The sequence below is a fragment of the Trachemys scripta genome, chromosome 1 (assembly GCF_013100865.1).
Source record: "Trachemys scripta elegans isolate TJP31775 chromosome 1, CAS_Tse_1.0, whole genome shotgun sequence".
Taxonomy (NCBI): Eukaryota; Metazoa; Chordata; order Testudines; family Emydidae; genus Trachemys; species Trachemys scripta.
In genome coordinates, this window is record NC_048298.1 from 130,504,962 (window position 1) to 130,532,038 (window position 27,077).

The following is a 27,077-nucleotide window of genomic DNA, read 5'->3' on the forward strand; positions in this document are numbered from 1 at the left end:
ATTAAAAAAATACAATTGCATAAACAAATTTAAATTGTTCATTTTAAATATTTAATGTTTGGAAATTCTTTTTTGGAGTTCAATCCAACTCTTAACTTTTGTCATTGACTTCAACAGAAGCTGAATCAGGCTCTAGGTAAAAAAAAAACAATTTTATCTGTATCCTGAAATTTTCCCTGGAAAGAGTTTTTCAGTTAGCTACTAAGGCAAGGCTATTGTTTAAATACAACAGATCAAGATGCCTTATACTAGGTATTATATTAATACTTTGTCACTTATTCTCAGTACTAAGTATGATTCTGTACAATTACACTTCAGCTTAATGGCTTCTTGAGAATTCAGTGCTCAATTATCTATGGGATCATGTTATTATACTTACCCAAATGAATAGTAAAACTTTCTTCTAACTGTCTCTGCTCTTCATAAATTCTTCCATTGCCTTCTACAGATTCTCTCAGCTGACTGGGTTGAACCTTAATTTCCTCACTGAAATCCATTAAAATACATTTAAAAGCTCTAGTAGGTTTATCATTAATGTCCTTCTTTTCAAATGCAGAAATTTGTTTTGTTTTGTGTTAGGGACATACAAGTTTTGCCCAACTGATCTGTGGAAGCCAAAAGGCTGCATATAATTTGCATGAAACAGAGCAGATTGCTGCAGCCTTATAATTAAAATACAGCGGTATGGCCCAGAGAGATTCCAAATCCCAGCTCTATCCTAAACTGAGCAGAAGTCACAGATTCCACTATAAAGAGGGGAGATTGAAGATTAAAAAAAAAATATTGGATTTCCCCTCTTAACCTAGCTGTTGAGAGCATCCAGTAAATAATTCTGCAGTTGCTGGATTTTATAAAAATCCATTTGTGGATGTTTTAAAATGGAATATCAAAGGAATGTGAGCTTCAAATTAGACCTACTTTTAAATCATTACAATCTGGTAGGAAAGCTTTTAAACACTCCTTTAAAAAAGAAAAAAATCCACCACTGTTTGCTCATCATGAATGATATGAAAGTCTCGATTTCTTTTGTGGTATATTAAGAACACAAGCTCCCCTTGCTGGATTCCCCGGCAGAAGACAAACACTGTTTCCAGAAAACAGTATTGTCAACATGCTTAGTGCAGCTCATGCACAAATAAATAAAACATGTTTGTTTCTGCAACATTAGAAGACGACTAAGACATAAATGTCACAAAAAGGAAAAATAAAAAAGTAATGAGTATCAAGTTGAATAATACTGTATTATTTTTAAAAACTGAGATTTAATTTTTATTCTCTCCACTGTGTAAACAGCATCTTCCAAATCAATTAAAGTTAATCATTAAACACTTTTCAGTCTCCTCTCACAGCTGGGTGCAGCTGAAACAGTAAGAGATGGCATGCTGTATTAGCACTTCCCAGGTGCCCCATCTGTTTCTGCCTAATTAAAGCTTTAATTAAAAAAATTAAGACTCCAACTTTTGTAACTATTAGTAAAGATCTCAATCCTATGAACTCTTGTGAGTAGTTCTATTAAACTCAACAGGACTACTCCATCCACAAGCATTTGCAGAACTGGGGCCGAAGTTGGCGTAGCTCCGTTTTTGGGTACCACCTGACTTGAGACTTTGTGCATGATTTTCAGATGTGCTAAGGACCTACAGCCCTTGGTACTCTGAAAATCAGAAACAAGGGTCAGAAACTCAACTAGTATATACTGACAACTCTGGAGCTACACCAGCTTACACCCATAAAAAAACCATCCATAAATGACCTCAGAATGCATTCTGGAACATTATATTAGAAATATACATTTTAAATAGTAAGGTAAAGTAGGAAGACACAACTTAAAGACATAATTTAAGCCCATGCAGAGTGTTCTATATTTTCTCTCTTCTATAAAAGAACATGTGATGGTTCTATTTTCAGTGGCTCTCAGCCTTTCAATATATATTTTCAATTTAAATGACTATTAGAGAACAATTACTAAAAAGCGAGTCCTGTAAATTACTGTTGTTGAACAGAAAGAATATTTAAAAGAGAACTTTACAGCAGAGATAAATACCTGATTGAGCTGTTGTTGGGATTTTTTAGATCTTGATGAAGTTTTATCACCCATTCCTGATACTCCTGTTTTTGGATGGCGGTGGACTGTTTTAGTTCACTGGTCCATTTATTCTCCAAAACCTAAAAGTAGACATCATTCCAACCAATTCATTTTTAAGACAATTCTTTGCATGATTTATTCCAATTCACTGAACTTAATTTACCTGTTGGGATTCAAAATGCTGAGCAGCCAACGCATTTACATCTTGATCTGTTAGCGACTTTCCTAGTTCTTGCATCACCTTATCCATTTCTGCTCCTTGTCTAAATCAGAAGCCAATCATTTAGACCAATGCACAGTTACATTCAGTAAACTTTCTGGATGTCTCTGCCAATGTTGAAAGCTTAGCTACTTATAGCTGTCAATTACATCATTATTTTCATTCTCAAGGTAGGTTTAAATATAAAATTAAGCTTGAAGGCAAAAAATCAGAAATCCAGCGCCAAACCCACCCAACTTATCCACATACGTAGTGCAAGGGACTTCACTGGGAATATTTGTGTAAAGCAAGCAGATTTTTATGCAATTTTTTATCCAGTGCTAACAAACCATGTGTAGGATGGTTTGTTAGCATTAGATAAATGCTATTGGTTGACTCCTTTTAAGAGTGAACTTTTTATACACTGTTTGAGGATCAGTAACACCAACCATTTTTTAAAAAGTCAATTTCCACATGTGCAGAAGCAACTTTTCAAATCTCAGCATATCAGAAGGATGTCATTGTTTTGTTTGTTGAAAATAGTTTAAATACAGTTTATTTTAATCTTTTTCCCTTTAAAAAATTAAAGCAGGTGAAGTGTGTTAAATTAAGGAACCTGGATACTAAAATCCTTTTTACAGAAACAGAGCAGGACAAACTTCTCCCAATTCTGAGTTGAAGGGAGTACCTGTTGTGTTGAAACGATAGTTTAATTTCTGAACCTATTCAGTCCAGTGAGATTATCAACTGGTAGTGTTTCTGTGATGTGGATACCTAACCACCAGAAACTGGACTGAGACTACCAAATCATTTTATATTGAACTAACTTCCAGTGTGAGCTACGTTCAAAGTAAGAAAGATTCAGTAGCACATAACCACCAATCATCTAAGCCAGCTCAGCTAAACTCTCTTTTCCTTTCCTTAATCCTCTTTTGTCACTTGCCTCATCATTTCTTTTGCAGGCACACTTTTCTCCAAGGAAAGATCAGCTCAACATAGCACAGAACTGGCAGCAATACCTTGCACAAAACAGCTATTTAAAACCTAGGGGCAGGGTTTTCGAATCAGGTCATGTGTAAATAGAATGTATAATGCCTACATTCAATTGGTGTAACTTCAATAGTCCCTTACATATGAAGATTCATGGTCATGCAAAATACATGAAAATAAATTCCACTGAAGTCAATACACAGTTATGCCATAGCAAAGCTCTGCAAGATAGAATGTGGAGTTATTTTCATATGCTCTGTTTCTGCTTATACATACATGTGATTCACTGAGAAAATAATTCACTAGTAGTCAGAACCTCATACTATAACCATATTGTAGCAATTTAATGTCTCCATAACGGTCATGAATAAAGTAACTTCATACTGGGAGAAAAAACTAAATAGGTATGCATGCACTGTCTAATGTGGGCATAATATCAGAAGGTTGAGGTTTTGAGATATTTACCTTCACTTGCTACTCAACAAACTATGTAATTGGGACACTTTGGTGTTAATACAATGACGCCTGACAACTGTCCCTTTTTAACTAATATTTTATATTGTTATATATTTTTCTGTGTATTAATGTTTCAGCTTAGCTTTTATTTCTGCTCTAAAGAGGAAAGCATTGCATATACTTTTCCTAGTGGATAAAGAGGCTTTTTGCAGCTTTTCAACAGTCTATCAGTTATCTAGAATCCAATGTTCCAATAATATGTATTATAAGCTATAATCATTGGCTGGAGTGGAGGTCTTTTCTCCCTCTTTTGATGTGAGGAAGTTGTTGGTTTGCATTACTTCAGGCATGTTAAAAGGTACTGGACCTTTTGTATAGGGGCCTTTTTGTGTTTTCTAGACCCTAAAGAAATAAATGTTGCATTGTCTATATATGACATTCCTTTTAAAAATACAACAAGAACATAATGATGGCCATATTGGATCAGACCAACGGTCCACCTAGCCCAGTATCCCATCTTCTGACAGTAGTCAGTGCCAGATTCTTCAGAGGGAATGAACAGAACAGAGAATTCTTCTCAGTCTGCTTTGGGCTTAACTATCCTGAGTAATTTTGTATTGTCTGCAAACTTTGCCACCTCCCTGTTTATCCCTTTTTCCAGTTCATTTATAAATATGTTGAACAGCACTGGTCTCAATACAGATCCCTGGGGGACACCACTACTATTTACCTGTCTCCACTGTGAAAACTGACCATTTGTTTCTACCCTTTCTTTCCCGTCTTTTAACCAGTTACTGATCCATGAGAGGACCTTCCCTCTTATCCCATGACTGCTTACTTTGCTTAAGAGGGTGAGGGACCTTGTCAAAGGCTTTCTGAAAGTCCAAATATACTATATCCACTGGATCACCCTTGCCCACCTTTGCTGAACCCCTCAAAGAATTCCAATACATTGGTGAGGCAAGATTACCCTTTACAAAAGCCATGCTGACTCTTCCCCAACATATCACGTTCATCTCTGTGTCTGATAATTCTGTTCTTTACTATATTTTACTTTCAACTAATTTCCCTGGTACTGTAGACTTATGGGCTGTAATTACCAGGATCACCTCTGGAGCCTTTTTAAAAAATTGGCATCACATCAGCTATCTCCAGTCATTTGGTATAGAAGCTGATTTGACAATAGGTTACATACCAGTTAGTAGTTCTGCAATTTCATATTTGAGTTCCTTCAGATCACTTGGATGAATACCATCTGGTCCCGGTGACTGACTACTGTTTAATTTTCAATTTGTTCCAAAACCTTCGCTAGTGACACCTCAATCTTGGACAGTCCTCAGATTTGTCACCTAAAAAGTATGGCTCAGGTGTGGGAATCTCCCTCACATCCTCTGCAGTGAAGACCAATGCAAAGAATTCATTTAGCTTTTCTGCTATAGCCTTGTCTTCCTTGAGTGATCCTTTAGCATCCAGTGGCCCTACTGATTGTTTGGCAGGCTTCCTAATTCTGATGTACTTAAAAAAAAATATATATATTATATATATATATATATATTCCACAATGTATGTGGAACTTGAACATATTAATGTGATTACATGGAGTTACATTTTTGCATTTTAACTGACCTGTACTCTTTTTAAAGAGGGAAAAAGCTAAAATAAGCCTTATATTGCTAACTGTTCATTTACAAAGCTTGTAACAGAGTCATATAGAAACCATCAGGTTTAATGAGACATTTTAAAAATACCTCTCTCGTAATTTTTTCAGTTCCACGTCTCTTTCACTTATTAATTCTGAGATGCTAACAAAATAATTGTGTTCCAGGTTTAACAGAGTTTCAGAAGCTGGAGAGTGTATCAGATCATGGTACACATCTGCAAAATCTTCATCCCAGCTGGGTTCTTCAGGTCTTGCATGTTCTAATGTTGTCTAGAAAGTAATAAAGTCAAATATTTTAAAGAATGCTATGGAAATTTTTAAACAAGCACACAGAACCAAAGTCACTTAAAATGACAGAGTTAATTTTTGTGCCAATGTACACTGTTCAAAATTTAAAATTTTCCTTTTCTAGTTTGGCTTCTCTCCCCCATCTACTTTTATCTTTGAAATTCTCTCTTTCTCCTCCATTTCCCCATTCCATCTTCTGTTTTCCCTTAATTTCTATCACAACCATTCTCTCCCCCAGCACATTAGGGTGGAAATAATAGAACAGGGGCTGCTCAACCTCCAAATGTGGATGAGCTGATAACCCTACAAAAGATTCTCTACCTGAAACTGAGTTTGAATAAAAATGATTTATCATCTACCTGTGAGAATACTTTTTAAAAAAAAAAATCAGTTAAATCATTTCCAATTGGATCTCTCCAACAAAAATTCCTACTGATCTGTGTAAAAAAAGGGGCCAACACATCAGTATCAATAGGAAAAGTCTTAGGCAAAGTATAAGGATAAATTCTGCCCCCATTTACATCTGTTCAACCCCATAGACTTCAATAGGAGTTGAACCCTGAGGGCTCATTTCTGCAAACTCTTACTGAATAGTCCTTTCATGGATAGTTCCACAGACATGATTAAGAACTTGCAGAATGAGCCCTCAGATTTTATCTGAATAGCCAAATTATCACCCCGTGGGGTGATCAGTAAAACTGAATTTCAGTGTAATTTCTAATGCTGCCTACATACATTTTGAAAGACTACACAAGTAGCAAACCTCTGGAAATTCATATTTTAGATTTTGTCTCACCTCTGTATAAGCTTTAGCCCAAGCATTTGCCAGCTGGTGTATGTCCACTTCTCCTGATTTCACAGCTTCCAGGGCCGCCTCTGCTTCTTTATCATAATCTTTTATGGATTCTCCTTCTATGAACTGACTAAGAGATTGCTTTAAGTCTATTGTAATAAGAAAAGAATGTGTCATCAACCAGAGTTTACTATGAATAGTTAAAATAAAAGGAAATTTCTAACAACTGCATGAACACGTACTTAAAACTGCTAAGTTTACTTGACCACACTCCTTCCTCATATATTAATATGCAGTTAAACCATAAAAACAGCTAAATATTATTAAAAATTCCTTTAAAAACATTTTAGAAATAGTATCATTTTGCTTAGTATGTCACAGCACATTAATACATATAATACTGATCATTTACAAACCCAATTCTCACCATTTTCTATGAAGCAGGGTAAATTGTGCAGGAGCATTAGACGTCCATGCAAGTGATTGGCATTTTCTTGCACAGGAAATTTGAGAGGCACTGTAAGCACTAAGCGCTGATTTCCAGCATTGAATTTATATAAAAACTCTCTCTCTCTAGTGCAGGTTTTTCCTTTATTGGCCTTCATCTTCTTTGGTTGATTTTCTGCATAATAAGCAATATCTTTTATATATTTATGTATTTCAACTGTTAACAAAGAGAAACACAAAATGAGTTGGCAATAATTAAAATATTCAGGGAAGGGGACATAACAGCCAACATTTAAAAAAAAAAAAAAAAATGGGTGCCTATATTTAGGGCAGGTCTACACTATAGCTTAAGCTGATATAACTTACATTGCTCAGGAATGTGAAAAAGTCTCCCGGCAAGCGACACAGCTTCTGCTTCTCGCCAAGGTGGAGTAATTATGCCAACTGGAGAGTGCTCTCCCATCTGTATAGTGTGTCTTCACCAGATGCGCTACAGCCAATGTAGTGCCATAGTGTAGACTTGCCCTAAGACTGCTAAAAATCACATTTAGGTACTTAAATAAGTTGCTTGATTTTCAAAAGTGCTGAGCACCTGGAAGCTTCCACTGATTTTAATGACTAAATATGGATTTAGCACCCATTTCTGAAAAACGTGGCTTAGGCCCCTAAACTCAAACATGCTATTGGGGTAGTGCAAATTACCATAAGTAGCCTTGTTGAAGTCAAACACTGCGTCCAATAGTATGCATTTGTATTTTCAGACCCAAAGAGACCATACATGTTAATTAGGATTTCACCTACTCTTAATGCAGATATATTAAAACAGAGAGGGAATATTTTGGGTTAAGTGTACATTTTAGAATAAAAATTGTTTTGAAGGGTTTATACAAACGTAATAGAACAATTTTAACAAGACCTAAGTTACAAAACCTAAAATGAATATGTTTTCATGAATTAAAAAACACCGCAAATTAGAATACGAAGTGGGTATTCACCCATGCAAGCTTATGCTCCAATACATCTGTTAGTCTATCAGGTGCCACAGGACTCATTGTCGCTTTTTACAGATCCAGACTACCACGGCTACCTCTCTGATACTTGACAAATTAGAACAGTTTGTTTGTATTTAAACAGACCCTTGCAAGGTTTGCAACTCAAACCTTACAGCATTGTACTGGGCCAAGAGAACAGAAAGTGAAACTGGCTAGTTTATTGTCATATCCAAACTTGGTGAAGTGCAAAAAGTAAACAATAATTCTTTCACTTTTTATAACCACATACATTAATGAAACAAGAATGGAGGGGAGGAGGGACCATGTCCCCTGTGCTTATGTGAGCAGAGAGGGCCTGATGCAGATAGAACTTCGTTGGCTGCATTAAAAGTGGTTTGTCACCTGCAGGACACCATCCTACTATCAGTGGGAAGCTGCACCCTGGGATTTTTTAGGGTGGGAGAAAGAAATGGGGGGAGAAAAGCTCTCTATTGCACCACTGCACAAATGAAGGAAGGAGTTAATGATGTCTGAGATTTTACCCTCCTCTGACACACTGTCCCCCGTGGCCTAGGTTAAATTGGCGATCAGACTAAATGATCCTTTCCCGACCTGCAGCGCTAGGAAGGCTGAATGAGAGCCAGGGTTTCTGTCCACACGGGCCAGCACAACACACGCGTTAGAACCCCGAGCCCGGCGCTGCCCACGCTCGGGAGTGGCTCGCGCAGCTCGCGGCACGGGGGTTCGTTCGGGGATGACGCAGCCCCGGCTCCGGGCAGAACATCCGCGCGCTCAGGCGCAGAAACACCCAACGGTCCCGCCTCCTTACCCCGCCCGAGGCAGAAGCCAGTCCCGCCAGTCACCGCTAGCAGGGGGCGGGGGAGCCTGAGCGCGGGGGTCGCGAGCCTGGCCCCGCACCGCGAGCCGGGCCTGGGCTCCCTGCCCTGGCTGGCGCTAGTGACGGGGGGAGGGGGCTGTTCCTCACGGGCGGGACGGCCCCGCCCTCACCTGAGCCCCAGCGGGCGGGGAGAGCAGCTGGTCCGGGCTATTGGCCAGTGGGGCAGCGATGCTGCTCCCAGCGGTTCCTTCGGATCCGGCGCCGCAGATTCGCCTTCTCCTCCCCGCTCGGGCCCCGCCTCCTTTTTTGTGGCGGTGACGAATGTGTCGGGCCGGCGCGAGCGCGCGCGGGGAGAGGAGCCGCCCGCTCGGCGTCTGGGGAGCCAGCGCCGCCCCGCCGCGATGGAGAGGCCGGTCAGGAGGTGGGTCCCCCCCTCCTCCTCCTCCTCCTCGCGCACACGGGCCAGGGCGCTGTCCCCGCACGGACTGTTACACGGCTGGGAGGGGGCGGGGCAGCGCGGGAGCAGCCCCGCGGCCTCCAGCTGCTGGGGGGGGGGGGGGAGGAGCGCCTGTGACAAGCCCCCGCCCCCTGCAGAGCCCCGGCCTGGCGGGTCTGATTCTCACTCACCCCGTTAGCGGGTGGCTCGGTCTCCCGGGGGCAATCCAGCGCCGTGGACAGGGGTAACTGCCCTCTGGCCCTTACCCCTCTCTGGGCGGCGTGGTCACTGTCAGCGCCAAGGGGGCACCGGTGGCACCGCTGGGGGGGTTGATAGTCTGACGCCGTGTCACTGATGTCAGCAAGCACCTGTCACTGTTATCACATCGCTTGTGTGTGTGTGTGTGTGTGTGTGTGTGCACATTGCATAGGTGCTGCGGGTCCTCACCAGGAGCGATTGGGTGGATTGTACTGTCTGCCTGCGGCATTGTGGGATGGCTCCTGAAAGCTAATAACAGTTGACGTAAGCACCGCAATGTCTTCGCTGACGTTACGTCGACTGTGACGGCGCCACTTCGGGAAATGGTGTTACTAAGGCCATGTTTACCCTACAGAGTTAAGTTGACCTAAGTTATGTTGATGATCATAAGCCGCTTTAATTACATCAGTTGTGCACATCTGTACAACGCTCTTTGTGTCGGCAGAGCACGTTCACAGTCGGATCTTTTGCATGGACAGAGAGTGTTGCATTGTTGGTAGCTATCTCACTGTGCAATTGCCACTTTCTGTCTCTGGCAAGTCTGGGAATGGATCACAGTGCATCATGGGTAAGGTTATGATTAGGTGACAGAGGTCACGGAATCCAAAACTTCCAGAGACTTCCGTGACATTTTCCACTTCAGCCCCAGGGCAGCGGGGCTGGAGCTGGAGCTGTCAGTCCCCGTCCCTGCCCCCTCTCCTCCTGAAGCTCCCAGGCGCCCTAGGTGGCGGGGGACAGACACCCCCTGCAGCTGCCCAGACACCCCCAGCAGTGGGGGGACCCCAGAGCCCAGCAGCTGTGGGTGTTGGACCATCCTCTCCCTCCCCATTTGTTCAGGGATATTTTTAGTAAAAGGGACAGGTCACAGGCTTCTGTAAATTTTTGTTTATTGCCTGTGACCTGTCTCTGACGTTTACCAAAAATATCTGTGACAAAATGTTAGCATTAATCATGGGGTTGTGCTCATTATCCCATGATGTAGTTCTTTCCTTCCAATCATTCTATGGGCTTTCAACTTCATTTCATGCCATTTTTTAATAGCCCCTGTAAACTGCATTTGCCATCTCTGCCTGAAACCATTCTGAACTGCTGATCAGTCTGGTGATGAGCATTATAAGCCCAAAGCAGCTGGTCCTGCAGTATTTAATGAGCTGGGAAACAGAAGTTGAATCTGTGTTGCCTGCCCTGCTGTGTGCAGTGGAAAGAAACAATTCAAGATTGTTGCTGGCAGTTATGGAGTAGCTGCACACTATTGACTGTTGTTACTGGCCTTGGGTAACAAGCACTGAGTCATGAGATTGCATCGTGATGCATGTCTGGGATGACAAGCAGTGGCTGCAGAACTTTTGGATGTGCAAAGCCACCGTCTTGGAACTGTGTGCAGAGCTTGCCCCTGCCCTGTAGTGCAAGGACACCAGAATGAGAGCTGCATTCATAGTGGAAAAGCGAGTGGAGATTGCTGTGTGGAAGCAGGCAAGTCCAGACTGCTACCAGTCAGTTGCGAATCAGTTTGGAATTGGAAAGTCCATCTTGAGGGTTGTGGTGATGTAAGTGTGCAGGGCCATCAATCGCCTCCTGCGATGAAGGACTGTGACTCTGGGTAATGTGCAGGAAATACTTGATGGCTTTGCAGCAATGGGATTCCTTAACTGCAGTGGGGTGATAGATGGCACGCACATCCCAAGTTTGGCCCCAGACCATCTTGCAACAGAATATATCAACTGAAAGAGCTACTTCTCCAGGGTCTTGCATACTACTCCATGGTCTTGTAGGTGCTGGTGGAACATCAGGGCCGTTTCACTGACATTAATGTGGGTTGGTCAGGGAAAGTTCATGATGCACAGATCTTTAAGATCACTGGACTGTATAGAAAGCTGCACACTGGGAATTTCTTTCCCAACCAGAAGATTCCAATGGAGGATGTGCAAACGCCCATAGTGATCCTGGGAGACCCCACCTACCTCTTGCCCCCGTGGCTCATTAAATCTTACACTGGGAATTTAGACTGCAGCAAGGAACTTTTCAACAACAGGCTCAGCAGGGGCCGAATGACCATTGAATATGCCTTTGGCTCGGTAGACCTCAATGAGGACAATATTCCGATGGTCATAGCCACCTGCTGTGTTCTGCATAACATTTGTAAAGCAAAGGGAAGATGTTTCTCCAGGGATGGAGCACTCAGATCAGCTGGCTGCTAATTTTGATTAGCCAGATACCAGGTCAATTAGAGGGGCTCAGTAGGGGGCTATTCGAATCAGGGAGGCTTTGAAGGAGCATTTTGACAATGAGCCCCAGTAATGTGTCTTTATGTGATGCATTCGGCCAGGCAGTGTTTACTTGCTTCCTTGAATGACTCCTGTAATGCTAGCTTCCTGAGCTTTAGATTGTAGTGAGCAAATGTTCCTCTGCTTATAGCCACTGTATTTGAATTTTCACAGAAACTACTGTGTGCATGACACAAAGACTCATTTTGTTTCAAAGACTATACTTTAATTCAGGGGTCGGCAACCTTTCAGAAGTGGTGTGCCAAGTCTTCATTTATTAACTCTGATTTAATTTTTGCATGCCAGTAATACATTTTAACGTTTTTAGAAGGTCTCTTTCTATAAGTCTATAATATATAAATAAACTATTGTTATATGTAAAGTAAATAAGTGTTTTAAAATGTTTAAGAAGCTTCATTTAAAATTAAATTAAAATGCAGAGCCCCCCGGACCAGTGGCCAGGACTCGGGCAGTGTGAGTGCCACTGAAAATCAGCTCGCATGCTGCCTTTGGCACGCGTGCCATAGGTTGCCTACCCCTGCTTTAATTAAAGGATAAAACATGTTTTTGCATGCAGGGGACATGGTAATGAGGAACAGTCTCTCCATTAAGGCTCTCAGGGCTGTGTGTAACTCCAGTTTTCATCATGAAACTAGTCTCTAGGGGTTGAGTGCAAGGGGTATTGCTACTGAATGGGAACATCTGAGGAATGTGTTGGGGGAGTGTGGGGGATGGCATGGAACAGCATTCTGTATTTGCTGTAGGGGGAGTCATGCATGGATGTGCTCAGACTGCAGCACTATGAGAGACTTGGGCATCTTACTCTCCAGTATCTTTATCATCTGCTCCTGCCCCTGTCTCCTTTCCAGGCTGTCCAGCCTGAGTTTTCCCTCCATGCTCTTGTTTTGCTATCTGCTGTATGTGCTGACTGCTTTGAAAAGGGGAATTAGTGCAATGCTGAGAAACTAAAGTTAACAAACAATGATTCTTGTGTTGAATGACTAATAATGTGTGTTGTTTTGTCACAGGAATAAGAAAATTGTTGATTATTCACAGTTTGGGGACTTTGAAAATGATGGTAAGTGGTCTACTATTATCCACACCAAAAAGAGTTAAGTTCTGCAATAGCTTAATATAAAATGTTAGTAGAATATGGGCCCTATCCTTCTGTTGAATTCAGTGAAAAAACTTTTATTGGCTTCAGTGGAATCAAATTCAGGCCCTGTTAGAGTACAATCCATGTTATAAGGATATTACACAATAGAAGTGATATTTACACTGCTGTCCTGTTCATAATATTGGGTTAGTTCAACCCCTCCTACAGGTGAAAAAAAGTAATTGGAGGAGGCTTGGGGCAGGAGAGCTCTGCTAGGTGGTTCTTGCAGAGATTTCTCTGATATTTTTCCAGAGGGATGGTGGCCTATTCCATGTCCTTCCATGGAACAGGCTACAGAGTTTTCTGTAAATCACAGTGATCTGCAGGAATCTAGGACCATCTGTGCAGAGGTCTCATGCCTCTTTCACCTCCATCCCATTCAAACTTGATATTATCACTTATTTTTATTGCAATTTTTTTGCATCGTAGTTATACAAATAATTTGCGCTAAAGACAAAATTTTAAAATTCTTGGACTGCTTTTAGTCTGATATCCCTGATTTTCAGTCTTTGTTCCCAGTTTGGGCCTTGGAGGACTAAAGAAGTATACTTTGTAAAGAGGCAGGGTAATGAAAGGGGAGAGGAGATCTCTTTTAAGAATGGGAATCATTAAAAGGAAAAGGTTCCAAAAGACCAAGGACTGTAAGAATGATGTATATTGAATGGTATTCACTTACCAGAAGAACTTGAATCTCAAGTGAATGAGAACTCTGAGAACACATTTGAGATTGAAACTTTATCCCCATATTGATAATAATTAATTAACTTGAATATTTACATCTTGAAAATTGTTAGAAATAGTATGATCAGATCTCACTATGATTATGATCTCTAGTACCTTTTGTTCAAGAGTATCCCAGAGATCATTACAGCTACATCTCTTTGTCGTCCAATTATGAGACTGAAAATTGGTTTAATAGTTTCAGATGAGGGCCATAAGAACATAAATGTTTTAGAATATTTTATATTTGTGATTAAATAAGTTTTCTGACGAGAGACTTTTTTTCATGGTGGTTGGAGAAACTTGCACTGTATGGGCTAAACTATTTCTAACTTGCACATGTTTTCATAAACAGATGAAGACTTTGCCTGTGTACCTGCACCTTTAAACAAAAAATCTAGAGTAGTACCTACAGAGACAAATAGAGAGAAAAAGGAGAAGCAGAAAAGGCCACACAAAGAGGTGACTACAGTGCCGAAGAAAACACCCAGTAAAAGGTGAGAGGTAATGAAGTGTAGTTAGTTGTGTGTGCAATAGAAAAGCTTCATCTCATCAACACTTCAGTTTCTTAATTTTCCTCATGTTTTACATTTTCCTAGAGTGTAGTTTAAATAACTACAAATAAAGGTCTAACATATTAATCTGAGATTTATTATCAAATTATTTTGCTCACTAATGAGTGAAGGATAATCTAATAATGTCTAATGACAAGAGTGCCTGCACCTCAGTCCTTCAATCATATATGACTAGGTGGACCCTTTTGCCGACATGAAGCACTGTGGATTTCAACAGGGCACTACACTGGTGCAGAGATCTGCCCACATAAATCCAATGCAGGTTTGTGGCCTAAATTAGGTAAATTTGTGGCTAATCTAATCTAGGTAGTTCTAAGGAACTCATCAGTATAGTACATGAAAACAGCGTATGGTCCATAGGCTTAGTATACAAAAGTGAACAGGAGACACTTGACATGGTTTTAATCAGGCCATAACTTCATTATTAGATGCCTGGGCCTACCTGGCAGCTAAAAGTGTACAGTGCAGGTAGCTCCATGTTCATTCAATATCTATCGGGGGGCTTCTGCCAGCCCCCCACTTTTTCCATCCAGGTCCCCTAGACAACCCATTGTTGGGACTTTACCATCCTCCCTTCCCACCCACTCCGAACGAGGGTTAAAGTGGGCTGTAAGAAAAGGAGGTTTGCTCCCTGCCATACCAGTCATAGGAGCCCCAAACACCCCTCATCACCCATTCTGCTCCTTTAATCAACAGCTCCTTTTTAAGTCCTTTACCAAGCCATTTGTCTGTCCCTGTATCCCTTCCGTATGGAGTACCTGCACTTGACATTCGCCCTACATTTACATAATGAGTTGCTACATAATAGTCTAACACCTTTCCCTACTCACCATAACAAAACCCTCCCTGACCCTGCTATGGGGGAAGGTGAAAAAAAACCCACTCCACCTAAGCCAATCTGGTCGTGAAGGGAAGGCAAAACAAAATCCCCACTCCACATAAGACAATTGGGTGGTGAGGGAAAAATTCCTTCCTAGCCCTCCTAGAAAGGAGTGGCTAGCTGATGCCCACAGCAGGTTCTGACCAAACCTGGTATTTTGCCACCTCAAGGGAGGGAGGGCAGGTGGTGCTCCACCTGGTCCAGGGAAAAGGGGCTTTCTTCGCCAGGCTTGCCCCTTTTGAATTCCCCAGCCCTTCCGGTCCCTGGGGATGAATCAGCATTGCTATGCTGGATCGGTCCCTGGGGATGAATCAGCATGGCTATGCTGGATCACTCCCCCTTTTGCAGCAGCTTCTGAGCCTCGCCCCACTCCGCTCCCCAGTGCTATTCCCTCTCCACGGCAAGCTCCTCCCCCCACTTAAAGGTGCAGTGCAGTGAAAGGTTCAAACAAACAAACTTTGGGCTTCAACAAAAGTTCAGCTCATATTTGACAGAAATTCAGAAGTAGATCTTAATAAAAGTAAAATAAAACCTGAGTTATACTTATTTTAAACAACTTTTTGATAGAAAATATTTTATGTGGAATTCCATGCCAGTAGGATATTTTCTACAAATGAAATATATTTTTCCAGTCTGTTACTGATAATTAATTAATGTATGTACAACACTTTGAAGACATAAAACATTCTATATTGGTAAGTGCAAAGAACTTCTGTTATATCATCTGAATTTCACAAACCACTGCTCATTTGTTATACAGTAAATTACAGATTATGTATTGTAACATTTTTTATTATTTCCTGCATAAGTGCTGATTTATAATTACATTAATGAGTAGCTGCTCAGAAGTAGCTTTGCATTGCTTCAGTTCGCTAAAATAATATTCACTAGATTTACTGGAAAAAAATTTCCTGTAACGTTTTTTACTTGTTTCAGGATAGCCTTAGATGACAAACTTTACCAGAGAGATTTAGAAGTTGCGTTAGCCTTGTCAGTGAAAGAACCATCTGCAGACATCCTTGAAGTGCAAGATTCAGAAGAACAAGGTTATCTTTACAGTTAACGTTTCCCATTTTAGCCTATTCCTTGATTGTATTTGGCATCCTTTGTAGTTGCTTTATAACTGTGCTGGTATTGTATCCTTTCTTTTAATAGATTAATTGAGAAGACTTGAACATTTCTTTTTATTTGTTGATGGGATGAGGTTTATCATACAAAATTGTGCTAGTGCTAAGTAGTGCTGTGCAATTCTGAAAAAACTTACTATAATCACTTGTTTATAATATAGATTAAGTTTCAGTCTTTGACTATCCTAAATACAAAGCTCTTGGGTTGATTAAACTTTCCAAGAACAATATTAACTTTCTCTCATAGGATCTGATGCAACTCACCATTGATGTCAGTGGAAAAATTTCCATTAACTTCAATGAGAATTGAACTGGGCCCATGCAGATGACTTCAACCATTTCAGTCTCACAATCCTCAAAATCTACAGATTTAGACTTTGGAAGAATGTGGGGCAGAAGCTGTTTTAATGGTGCATGTACGTTACTGAGTACACTGTCCATGCATAACAAAATATGATAATCTTTGCAAGCAGATGTATTAGAGACTTAATTTTACAATAAATTTGTGGATTTTCCACAATAATGGCTTCTTTTTGTCTCAGCTTTTAGTGGAATGTAGATCTGTAATTACAGAGAAGTATTACTAAACATTAAATGCATTTTCTCTGCTTCCAAAATATGTGGAGGGAGAAAAACGTAGTTAAAATGGGGGGGAGGGGAAAGTGTGAGAAAATGTTTTAATTGCATTTATGCTCCATATTAACATCTTCCTCTTAACACTGTGGTATACTGTCTACACATTGTTTCCTTATAGTGAACATGGATATAATGCAATTCAGTTTATTATAAAGAAGAAAGAAAATCAAAAATTATTTCAGCCCATCACATTGTGGCAACTGTAATTCTGGTCAAAGTTAATATCTTACATTGCAGCTTTTCTGTGATGAAAAATAATGACATAATTATCTACTAAAAAGAGTTTTATTTGGAATCTGCTAGAGTTTAACTTGTTTTTGCTAAATTATTTTCATTTCTTGATATCCTGACTGTTTATAGTGCTAATTTTCCAACATATTTTATGTGTTTTTTAAATATAGGCGTTAAAAAATTTACAGCTATTGAATTAGAAAATGTAGACAGCAGTTCCCTCCTCTCCAACTGCAGTGCAGATAGTGGTCTCTTAGGTAAGTTATTTTTGTGTCTGTCTTTATATGTAAACATATGTATTATGTGTAAGCAGTGTTTCTGAAACATTTCTTTTCAGGAAAGTGAAGGCAAAAACTATTGGAGAAAAAAAAAATAAAAATCATTTTTATTCTAAATTGCGTAGATACGCTTTGGTCTGAAAGGTATATTCAATCTGCTTAGATCTAAATTTGGCTCCGGTCTTAAAATCAGTAGGAATTGAGTTCCGGTTTTCAAATAATCTTTTTAAACCATCAATTTATCATCAAGAAGTGAAAACTGAACAAACCACATGTATGCATGTGTGCACACAAATATTTTAAGGTACTACTTATCTCCTTGGAAGATCTAAGTACTCTCAACTCCTTGATTCTTCACTCTTAACACCTTGATTCCAGTGTGACGGGTTGGATCACAGAAACCCCCTTGGGAGCTACCACCTGATGTGCCAAGACTACCCCTGCTCCTGTTTTCCCTGCCAGCTCAGGACTCCAGCACCCTGTCTTGCTGAGCCAAACACTCCAGTCCGCTCCAACACAGACCCAGGGTCTGAATCACTTGCCCCAAAGCTGCAAGTTTACTTGAAAACAGCTCACAGAAGTGTGCTTGTCTTTAGCTCTCAGATGCCCAAATCCCAATGGGGTCTAAACCCAGATAAATTTGTTTTACCCTGCATAAAGCTTATGCAGGGCAAACTCATAAATTGTTCGCCCTCTATAACACTGATAGAGAGATATGCACAGTTGTTTGCTCCCCCAGGTATTAATACATACTCTGAGTAAATTACTAAATAAAAAGTGATTTTATTAAATACAGAAAATAGGATTTAAGTGGTTCCAAGTAGTAACAGACAGAACAAAATAAGTCACCAAGTAAAATAAAATAAAATGCGCAAATCTATGCCTAATCAAACTGAATACAGATAATCTCACCATTAGAGATGCTTCAGTAAGTTTTTTCTCAGACTGGACACCTTCCAGGCCTGGGCACAATTCTTTCCCCTGGTACAGCTCTTGTTGCAGCTCAGGTGATAGCTAGGGGATTCTTCATGATGGCTCCTCTCTCCTCTTTGTTCTCTTCCACCCCTTTATATATCTTTTGCATAAGGCGGGAACCCTTTGTCCCTCTGGGTTTCCACCCCCCCTCACTGGAAAAGCACCAGGTTAAAGATGGATTCCAGTTCAGGTGACATGATCACATGTCACTGCAAGACTTCATTACTCACTTGCCAGCACACACACATACAGGAAGACTCCCAGGTAAACACAGCCATCTGCAGACAATGGGAGTCATCAAGATTCCAAGCCATCATTAATGGCCCACACTTTACATAATTACAATAGGCCCTCAGAGTTATATTTTATATTTCTAGTTTTAGATACAAGAGTGGTACATTTCTACAAATAGGATGATCACACTCAGTAGATTATAAGCTTTGTAATGATACCTTACAAGAGACCTTTTGCATGAAGCACATCCCAGTTACGTTATATTCACTTTTTACCATATTTTTCTAAAACTATCCCAGTTACATTATATTCACTTATCATGTTTTTATAAAATCATATAGACTGCACAATGTCACATCCAGAATAGCAACTTTTACCTGCAAAAAGGACTTATCAGAGTAGTTTTTAAAAAGATAAAATGAGAATTACAGACATTGGAAGAAGCTCAAATACTGTGTACTTGGATGATGATCTCCAAAAATACTCAGAATCAGTACTGGAAACTAAGGCTCCAGTCCAGCAAAACACTTAGTACTTACTTACTATTAAGCATGCAACCAGTCCTTTTATTAACTTGTGTTAATAAGACCAATGTTTATCCTGCAGGCCCCAATGAGGTCCCAGATGACAATGACATCCCCACAGATGGTCATAGGCAAAGAAGAGCAGCGTCTAAAGCTGTGTCACAGCAGAAGTTACTGACAGATAACAGTGATGAGGGAGACCATGCTGATAACTATGAGTCAGAGTTTGTGTCTGGTAAGTTTTCTACTATTAAATTTTTCCTATTGGATATGTTTTGAATATGTCTAATTATTCTGAGAGAAGAATATTTTCAGTGAAATGTGTACTGTTTTCAGCCTTATATACAGTACCTTTGTTCCTCTTTAATAACAAATCACTGTATTTCAGTTATGTTTCCTGATTGCATTTCAAGAGACCGAAGCTGAAGGCTAGGTTTTTGACATGGTCAGTTGAGCTTATTCATCCGTATTCAACCTTCAATGTGTTTTAGCCTAGGACTCCAAACATGGTTTCCTTTTGTTCAGAATATGCTTAGAAAACCAGGTGGCAACAATAAATTGCACTCCTAGAAAAGAGATGTCAAACCTCATATATTTTTTTCTTCTGTTTTAGATGAGGAATCAGAGAGTGGTTCAGATTTCAGTGAGGAAGATGATGAAGACTTTGCTGCAAAAAAGAAGAAAACTAAAAAAAATAAAAGGAAAGAAATTAAGTTAAAGGTCCAAACAGAAAAAGAAAAGAAACCCCCCAAATCCAGAATTAATGCTACAGGTAAGCTTGATATAATCAGTAAAAAATACAGAGCTTGTCTAGACAGTTAGTGAATATGCAGCTGGGGTGTGAATCTACAACATTCAATTGTGCCGCATGCTAACTGTCTCTCTAAACCCTGCTACCATGTACTAAAAGTTCCCTAGTGCACACTGACCTATTTGCATTTCAAAGCAGAGTCATTTTCAAAAAGTGAGTGAAAAGAAGTTTCAGGTACTCTCCCTGTTCTTGAATCAACCTGCTGATTTTTGTGGTTTTACAATCATTTTTTCCTACTTAAAAAAATCTGTCTTCTATTGTATGAAATACTTGCAGAAATAGGGGAAATTGACTGACAAACTGACTATCTGGGGTAATAATGAAACAGTACACAAGCTGCTGTCAAATGGACAACATAAAAATGAGAAATAATTAGGGCTGTCAAGCAATTAAAAAAATTAATCACTATTAATCGTGCTGTTAATAATGGAATACCATTTATTTAAATATTTTTGGATGTTTTCCACATTTTCAAATATATTGATTTCAGTTGCAACATAGAATACAAAATGTACAGTGCTCACTTTATATTTATTTTTATTATAAATATTTGCACTGTAAAAATGAAAGAAATAGTATTTTTCAATTCACTTAATACAAGTACTGAAGTGCAATCTCTTTCTCAAGAAAGTTGAACTTACAAATGTAGAATTATGCACTCAAAAAACCTGCACTCAAAAACAAAACAATATCAAACTTTAGAGCCTACAAGTCCACTCAGTCCTACTTCTTATTCAGCCAATTGCTCAGACAAACAAGTGTGTTTACATGTGCAGGAGACAATGCTGCCCACTTGTTTACAGTGTTACCTGAAAGTGAGAACAGGTGTTCGCATGGCACTATTGTAGTTGGCATCACAAGATATTTACATGCCAGATATGCTAAAGATTCATATGTTGCTTCATGCCTCAACCACCATTCCCGAGAACTTGTGTACATGCTGATAATGGGTCCTGCTCAGTAACGATCTAAAGCAGTGGAGATTGACACATGTTCATTTTCATCATCTGAGTCAGATGCCACCAGCAGAAGGTTGATTTTCCTTTTTGGTGATTTGGGTTCTGTAGTTTCTGCATCGGAGTGTTGCTCTTTGAAGACTTCTGAAAGCATGCTCCATACCTCGTCCCTCTCAGATTTTGGAAGGCACTTCAGATTCTTAAACCTTGGGTTGAGTGCTGTAGCTATCTTTAGAAATCTCACATTAGTACCTTCTTTGCATTTTGTCAAATTGGCAGTGAAAGTGTTCTTAAAATGAATAGCATGAGCTGGGTCATCATCTAAGACTGCCATAACATGAAATATATGGCAGTATGCGGGTAAAACACAGAGCAGGAGACATACAATTCTCCCCCAAGGAGTTCAATCACAAATTTAATTAACACATTATTTTAACGAGCATCATCAGCATGGAAGCATGTCCTCCAGAGTGGTGGCCAAAGCATGAACGGGCATACAAATGTTTAGCATATGTGGCATGTAAATATATGTGGCATGCAATGCCAGCTACAAAAGTGCCATGCGAACGCCTGTTCTCACTTCCAGGTGACATTGTAAACAAGAAGCAGGCAGTATAATCTCCCATAAATGTAAAGAAACTTGTTCGTCTTAGCAATTGGCTGAACAAGGAGTAGGACTGAGTGGACTTGTAGGCTCTAAAGTTTGACATTGGTTTGTTTTTGAGCGCAGTTATGTAAAAATAAATCTACATTTGTAAAGTTTCACTTTCACAATAAAGAAATTGCACTACAGTACTTGTATGAGGTGAATTGAAAAATACTATTTCTTTTGTTTATCATTTTTACCGTGCAAATATTTGTAATAAAAATAATATAAAGTGAGCACTGTATACTTTGTATTCTGTGTTGTAATTGAAAACAACATATTTGAAAATGTAGAAAAACATCCAAAATATTTAATACATCTCAGTTGGTATTCTGTTGTTTAACAGTGCGATTAAAACTGCGATTAATCGCGATTTTTTTGAGTTAATCACATGAGTTAACCGTGATTAATCGACAGCCCTAAGAATAATTATTTAATCTTTAAGTTAGAGTAATTATCAGTTTTAGGTGTAAAAAGAGTAAAATAAAAATGAACAGACAGAGGTATGATTTTTTTTTTTTTTCAATTGACTGTGTCCCTTTTAAAAAAAAAAAAAAAAAAAAAACACCAAGCAAACATAACCATGATTAATTTAGGTTTTATACATTATTTTACTTTTAGGTCCTTATCGTATGATCACATCTAGGTGGGTGGATCCCTGCACCTACATGGATTGCTTACAGGAAATCAAGGCCTTAATGACCTTCAGTGTTATTAATAGCATAGTTAAAGATATTTATTTACCACACTTGAATTACAGGGTCACTATGTCTCTTTAACACAATTTGTATCCGCACAACAACCTTTTAAAAAACTATTTCTTACATATGTGTTAAATAACTGTGCATCAGATCTGCTATTGTGATTTAGTTGCAAACAGTGTTTAAGCTAAATCATATATTACAGAACCAGTTTAGTTGTGGTGTGGAAATGTTTTTTTCTTGTAGAGTTTATGGCAGATTTGTGCTAGCTTGTCCGTTCATGCAGTTCTACAATACATCCCATGCCAGTAACGAGCTAAGTGCCTACTTCCAAACCAGGAAATAAATATGAGGCTATAACCTGTTCAAATAAATGAACCTGCATTGATTGGAAGGCATGATTCTCAAGACGTATCCACCTGTATTTCTTTGAATTGAATGATCCTCACTTGTACAGTAATTTTGTGCAGTGTGATTTCTTCAATAAAGAGCAATTTTTCTAAAGCTTTTATTGTTTTCCAGCCAAAGTGACTCCAGTAGTTTCTTCTCCACGGGTAATCCAAGCAAAATCTCAGTCAACATTGAAGGAGACATCAAGTTCTCCAGAACCTATTGGAGAACCTTTATACGCATCAAGTCCCTCAACAGACAAGAAGAAGCCCAAATGGATACCACCAGGTATATGCAATATGGTAGCTGCAGACAAATATACCTATTTACATGTGTTTAAAAAGGTGTTCTCTAAAGTATTTGTATTTCTGAATGAGCACCTCCTCATCAAAACATGAGCTACTCCACTCACCTCTGTGTCCTAGAGTCACTTTTCGCACACAAAATTAACTTGCCCACTTCCCAGCTGCCTTAATAACTTTTCTCTTGAAAGGAAAAGGGTGCTAAAGCTTTTCCCAATAGCGTGGCCCAAATCTCAATATAGAGATTGTCTTGTAGACATTTCCTCTTTTAAGAGTTGTCCAGCATCCCTGTTGCATTGCACTATTTGCTTCCTTACAAAAATAATAGTGGGCAAGTATTGATGTATTTGTACCTGCCTTTAGTATGAGAAGTGTTTGGTCTTTTTTGGAAAACTTAGATCACACTGCTGCTGCCTCTTGTTTTTTCACCTTTCCCATCTGTTTTATTCTTCTGCATGTGGATCCTTTATGCTTGGTCCTCTTTCCTTGCATGTGACTACATACTCTTAGGTCCTCCTTTTCTACTTCACATGCTGCTAAATGCCTAGTTCCATGCTCCCCTGGATATTCATCCTCCAGTTATACGTCGTGCCCCTGCTGGTGGCTCTGAGTGGTAACTCACAGTTTCAGGCAGAGCAGACCCTGTGAGGGGAGACTGTGGGGGGAAATCTCCTTCTATGTAGCAGCAGCCTCTAGTGTAAACTGCTAGGCTATGGGCTCTTTGTTCTCTGTTGTTTTTACATACACCCTGCCTCTTCATGGCAATAAAGACAGGATATGTATAAAAGCAGTTGATTAAAAGGGTGAAGGAATATAGTACCATGAGACCTGTTAATGCTCTGCAGAGCACCAGCAAGTGTACAGCAGACCATATTTTGAGAAATTCTGCATTATGGTAGCAGAGTGAAATGTGTTGGTGTCACTCTGCGGTTACATGTAGGGGGAGCCTTAAAAGTGTCTCCTGCAGATTTTGTATCCTTCTGCTGTAGCTATCAAGTATGTTCCCACTGGCAGCGTACCTGATTTTTATGTGCTTTCCTGCAATATTGTTCAGGCCTTTCTGCAGTTTCCATAAGAGGATACCTAATTAGTTCTTCTGTAATATCTTCTTTGTAAGTTAGTGACAATAATTTTTCTGTTAATTTGTGACATTTGTTTTGTTTTAAAATGCTTTCAGCTGCCTCAGGATGCAGTAGTAACCCACTGGGAGGAATTTCAGTTAAATCACCTACTCAAGGTCTCAGACTTGGCCTGTCCAGATTAGCACGAGTGAAACCGCTGCACCCAACTGCTGCCAGCAGTTGAATGGTCTATGAAAGTGTCTCTCACTTGAAGGACTACTGTTTGGAAAGAATTGGGTGTGTAGTAGGGTTCTGTTGTTTTTAAACAGGGTTGAAAACAAATGAGCAGAAAACTGTTCATTAAACTGTTCATTCAGAGGGAGGAAATGCTGTCGATGTTGCTTGTCTGATACTAATAAAGAGCCTTCATCCTTCAAGGTGCAATGTACCACCAGTGAAGTGCTGAGCAGCTTCAGCTGCTGAATAATACTTAATCAACTAGACCTCAGGTTGCTCAGCACCTTGATGGATCGGACCCAAAGAGAGAGATTGTGTATTTGAGATTGTACCCTTCTGATGTCTGTCCTCTTTTGGAAAAAACAAAATAGGCATTACATTTTTAAATTTCATAAAACCAGAATCTAAAAAGCAGTGTATCAATTATGGATCTAAATATATAGCCTGGATTCTTAATGTAACCTTAAAGTTACAGTTTTGAATTCCAAATGTTTAGTATTCATTCTGTTCATAGTCCAATTAAAGCATCCCTTTAATAAAGTGAAATCATTGTTCCTCTCAGTCCAGAAAAGTTGATTCTCAAATCTTTGTTAAAACTTACTGATAGTTGTATTTGTGTAGATTTTATTGCTAAGAATGTATAATGTGCTGCTTAGAAAACTGTATTTTTAAAAAAAAATAAAATAAAATATATTTTATAAACAGCTAGTTTGTAATAGTAGCTGCCTTTATGCATTTTGAAAATTTCTTACAAACTTTGGCCCTAGTCCTGCAAATATGTAAGCATTACCTTATGCATGTGACTAGTCCCTTAAAGTCAGTGGAACTAGTTATGAGACAAATCCAAAACCCATTGAAGTTAAGCACATGCTTAAATTTTTGCAGAATCAAGGGGTTTATGATTATGTATTGCACAATAAATAGATTTTCATATAGTTTTGGAATGGTAGTTACTGAAACACCAGGACCTGACCTTAATTTAGAAATGGTGAGTCGATGGACCAAAAGCAGTTCTTGTCTAAGCAGGTGCATTCCCACAAAAGTCAGTTGTGCCAACTTACACAAGGGATGAATTTGACCTCATAACAATTCAAAGAATTGGGTAATGAATCAGTGAATCATTTGCAAATAGATGATAGTTTTTAACTTCTTAATTCCCTTCAGTATGGGATATGCGGCAAAGGCATTAAAGGGATAAATAGCCCAATTGTTCAGAATAATATTTGAATGTAATTTTGTGAAGTATGATGCTGTTTGAAGTAAAATATAACTTAACTGTAATTAATCCTTTATATAATTATACTTTTGCAGTACAAATGTGATTATAAAAATAAAACAAGCTACTAAAAGATTTATTGTGGATTTAAGAAACTGAGGAGGTTAATGGTTTCCTGGGAATAACCAAGAGGAATTCTTGGTTCTAAGTAATGGATTCAATTTTTTAGGCAAGTCACTGACCTCTGGGTGCCTCAGTCGTCCCACTGGCAATGTTAGGTAAAAGCTGGAACATCAATGAAAGACACATAATTCCTTTCAGTAGTTATGCAGTTTATTTGAGCTCTAAATGCATTCACAACAGTTCATTACCTGCCATGATTTGGTTTCTGTCATAAATAATTGTATAGTTTGGTTTCTAGCATTAATACCAATACTTTTTTTGTTAATAAAAAGCAAAGGGGGTGAAGGTATAAATGAAGAAAGAACACAGTATTTAGCTCAGTTTGCTATAGTTTGACACCCCTATCAAAATTATTTAAAACGGAACAAAAGAACCTCTGATCACTGACCCTAATCCTAACAGAGAGACAAGATGAGGTAATCTCTTTTATTGGCCCAACTTCTTTTGGTCAGAGTGACAATTTTCAAGCTTACACACACCCAAAGAAGAGCTCTGTATAAACTCGAAAGCTTGTCTCTCTCACAAAGAGAAGTTGGTACAATAAAAAATATTACCTCACTCACTTTGTCTCTCTAATGTCCTGGGACTGACACAGGTTGAAGATTGAAGTCCATGACCTCCATGATAACATTCTCTGAAATGCTTCCAGTTTCATGAATAAGGCCAGTTAGACAGGCAGAGATGCAGGGTCTCAGTGCATGAATGAGACAATGGTATAGGAAGGAGGGCTTTGGGTTATTAGGAGCTGAGGAACCTTTTGGGAAGGGAGGAGCCTATACAGGAAGGATGGGCTCCACCTAAACCAGATTGCTGGCAGATAAAATTAAAAAGTTTGTAGAGGAATTTTTAAACTAAGGGCTGGGGGAAAGCCAACAGATGCGGAGGTTCAGACAGAGATATTCCTTATGGGAGGATATATTAACGAGGATTCTCTATATCCTAGTAAAAATGAGAGAATAGAAGTTGATCAAATTCAGGTGGGAACTGAAGAGAAACAGTCAAATGAAAAAGAATCCCATTCAATTACATCACAATGGCAAACAGCTTAAAAGTGATTAATTTTATAAGTACTTGTATACAAATTCTAGAATTCTAAATAATAAGATGGGTGAACTTGAGTGCCTGGTATTAAATGAGGATATTGATATAAGAGACATCATAGAAACCTGGTGGAATGATGATAATCAATGGTACATGGTAATACTAGGGTTCAAAATATATAGGAATGACAGAGTAAGTCGTGCTCGGGGGGGGGGGGAGGAGTGTCTCTGTATATGAAAATTAAATATAGTAAAAGTCTTAAATGAATCAAACTGTATAATAGAATCTCTAGGGATAGAAATGAATAATAAGAATATATCAGTAGGAATATACTACCAGCCACTTGAGCAGGATGACGATGGTGATTGTGAAATGCTCCAAGAGATTAGAGAGACTATACAGAACTGCGTGCCATGCCCTCCCCTTCCCAAACTCCCCACACACATTCCTTGCATGTTCCCAGCCCATCGCAGTACCCTTTCACTCCACC

The 27,077-nt window shown here is 39.3% G+C and overlaps 2 protein-coding genes across 10 annotated transcripts in view; one reads left to right on the plus strand and one right to left on the minus strand.

Moving 5' to 3' along the window:
* The window catches only part of C1H12orf4 (chromosome 1 C12orf4 homolog), a 29,208-nt gene extending 19,697 nt beyond the window's left edge, over positions 1-9,511 (minus strand). For 3 of the 9 annotated variants that reach the window (XM_034785074.1, XM_034785063.1, XM_034785030.1), the window contains exons 1-7: positions 7,286-7,445; positions 6,900-7,094; positions 6,476-6,621; positions 5,480-5,661; positions 2,250-2,349; positions 2,045-2,166; positions 380-486 (exon numbers count right to left, since the gene is read on the minus strand). In XM_034785074.1, the coding sequence (XP_034640965.1) occupies positions 380-486; positions 2,045-2,166; positions 2,250-2,349; positions 5,480-5,661; positions 6,476-6,621; positions 6,900-7,077 (835 nt within the window). In that variant the 5' untranslated portion in view covers positions 7,078-7,094; positions 7,286-7,445. The other 6 variants (XM_034785095.1, XM_034785087.1, XR_004647604.1 and 3 more) reach the window with 5 other exon arrangements.
* On the plus strand, positions 9,003-25,498 carry RAD51AP1 (RAD51 associated protein 1). Its single transcript, XM_034785108.1, has 9 exons — positions 9,003-9,170; positions 12,736-12,785; positions 13,939-14,080; positions 15,975-16,084; positions 17,203-17,289; positions 19,126-19,278; positions 19,657-19,815; positions 22,680-22,835; positions 24,027-25,498. The coding sequence occupies exons 1-9, from the start codon at positions 9,151-9,153 to the stop codon at positions 24,152-24,154; spliced, it is 1,005 nt and encodes a 334-aa protein (XP_034640999.1). The 5' UTR covers positions 9,003-9,150; the 3' UTR covers positions 24,155-25,498.
* Positions 25,499-27,077: the final 1,579 nt, after the last annotated feature.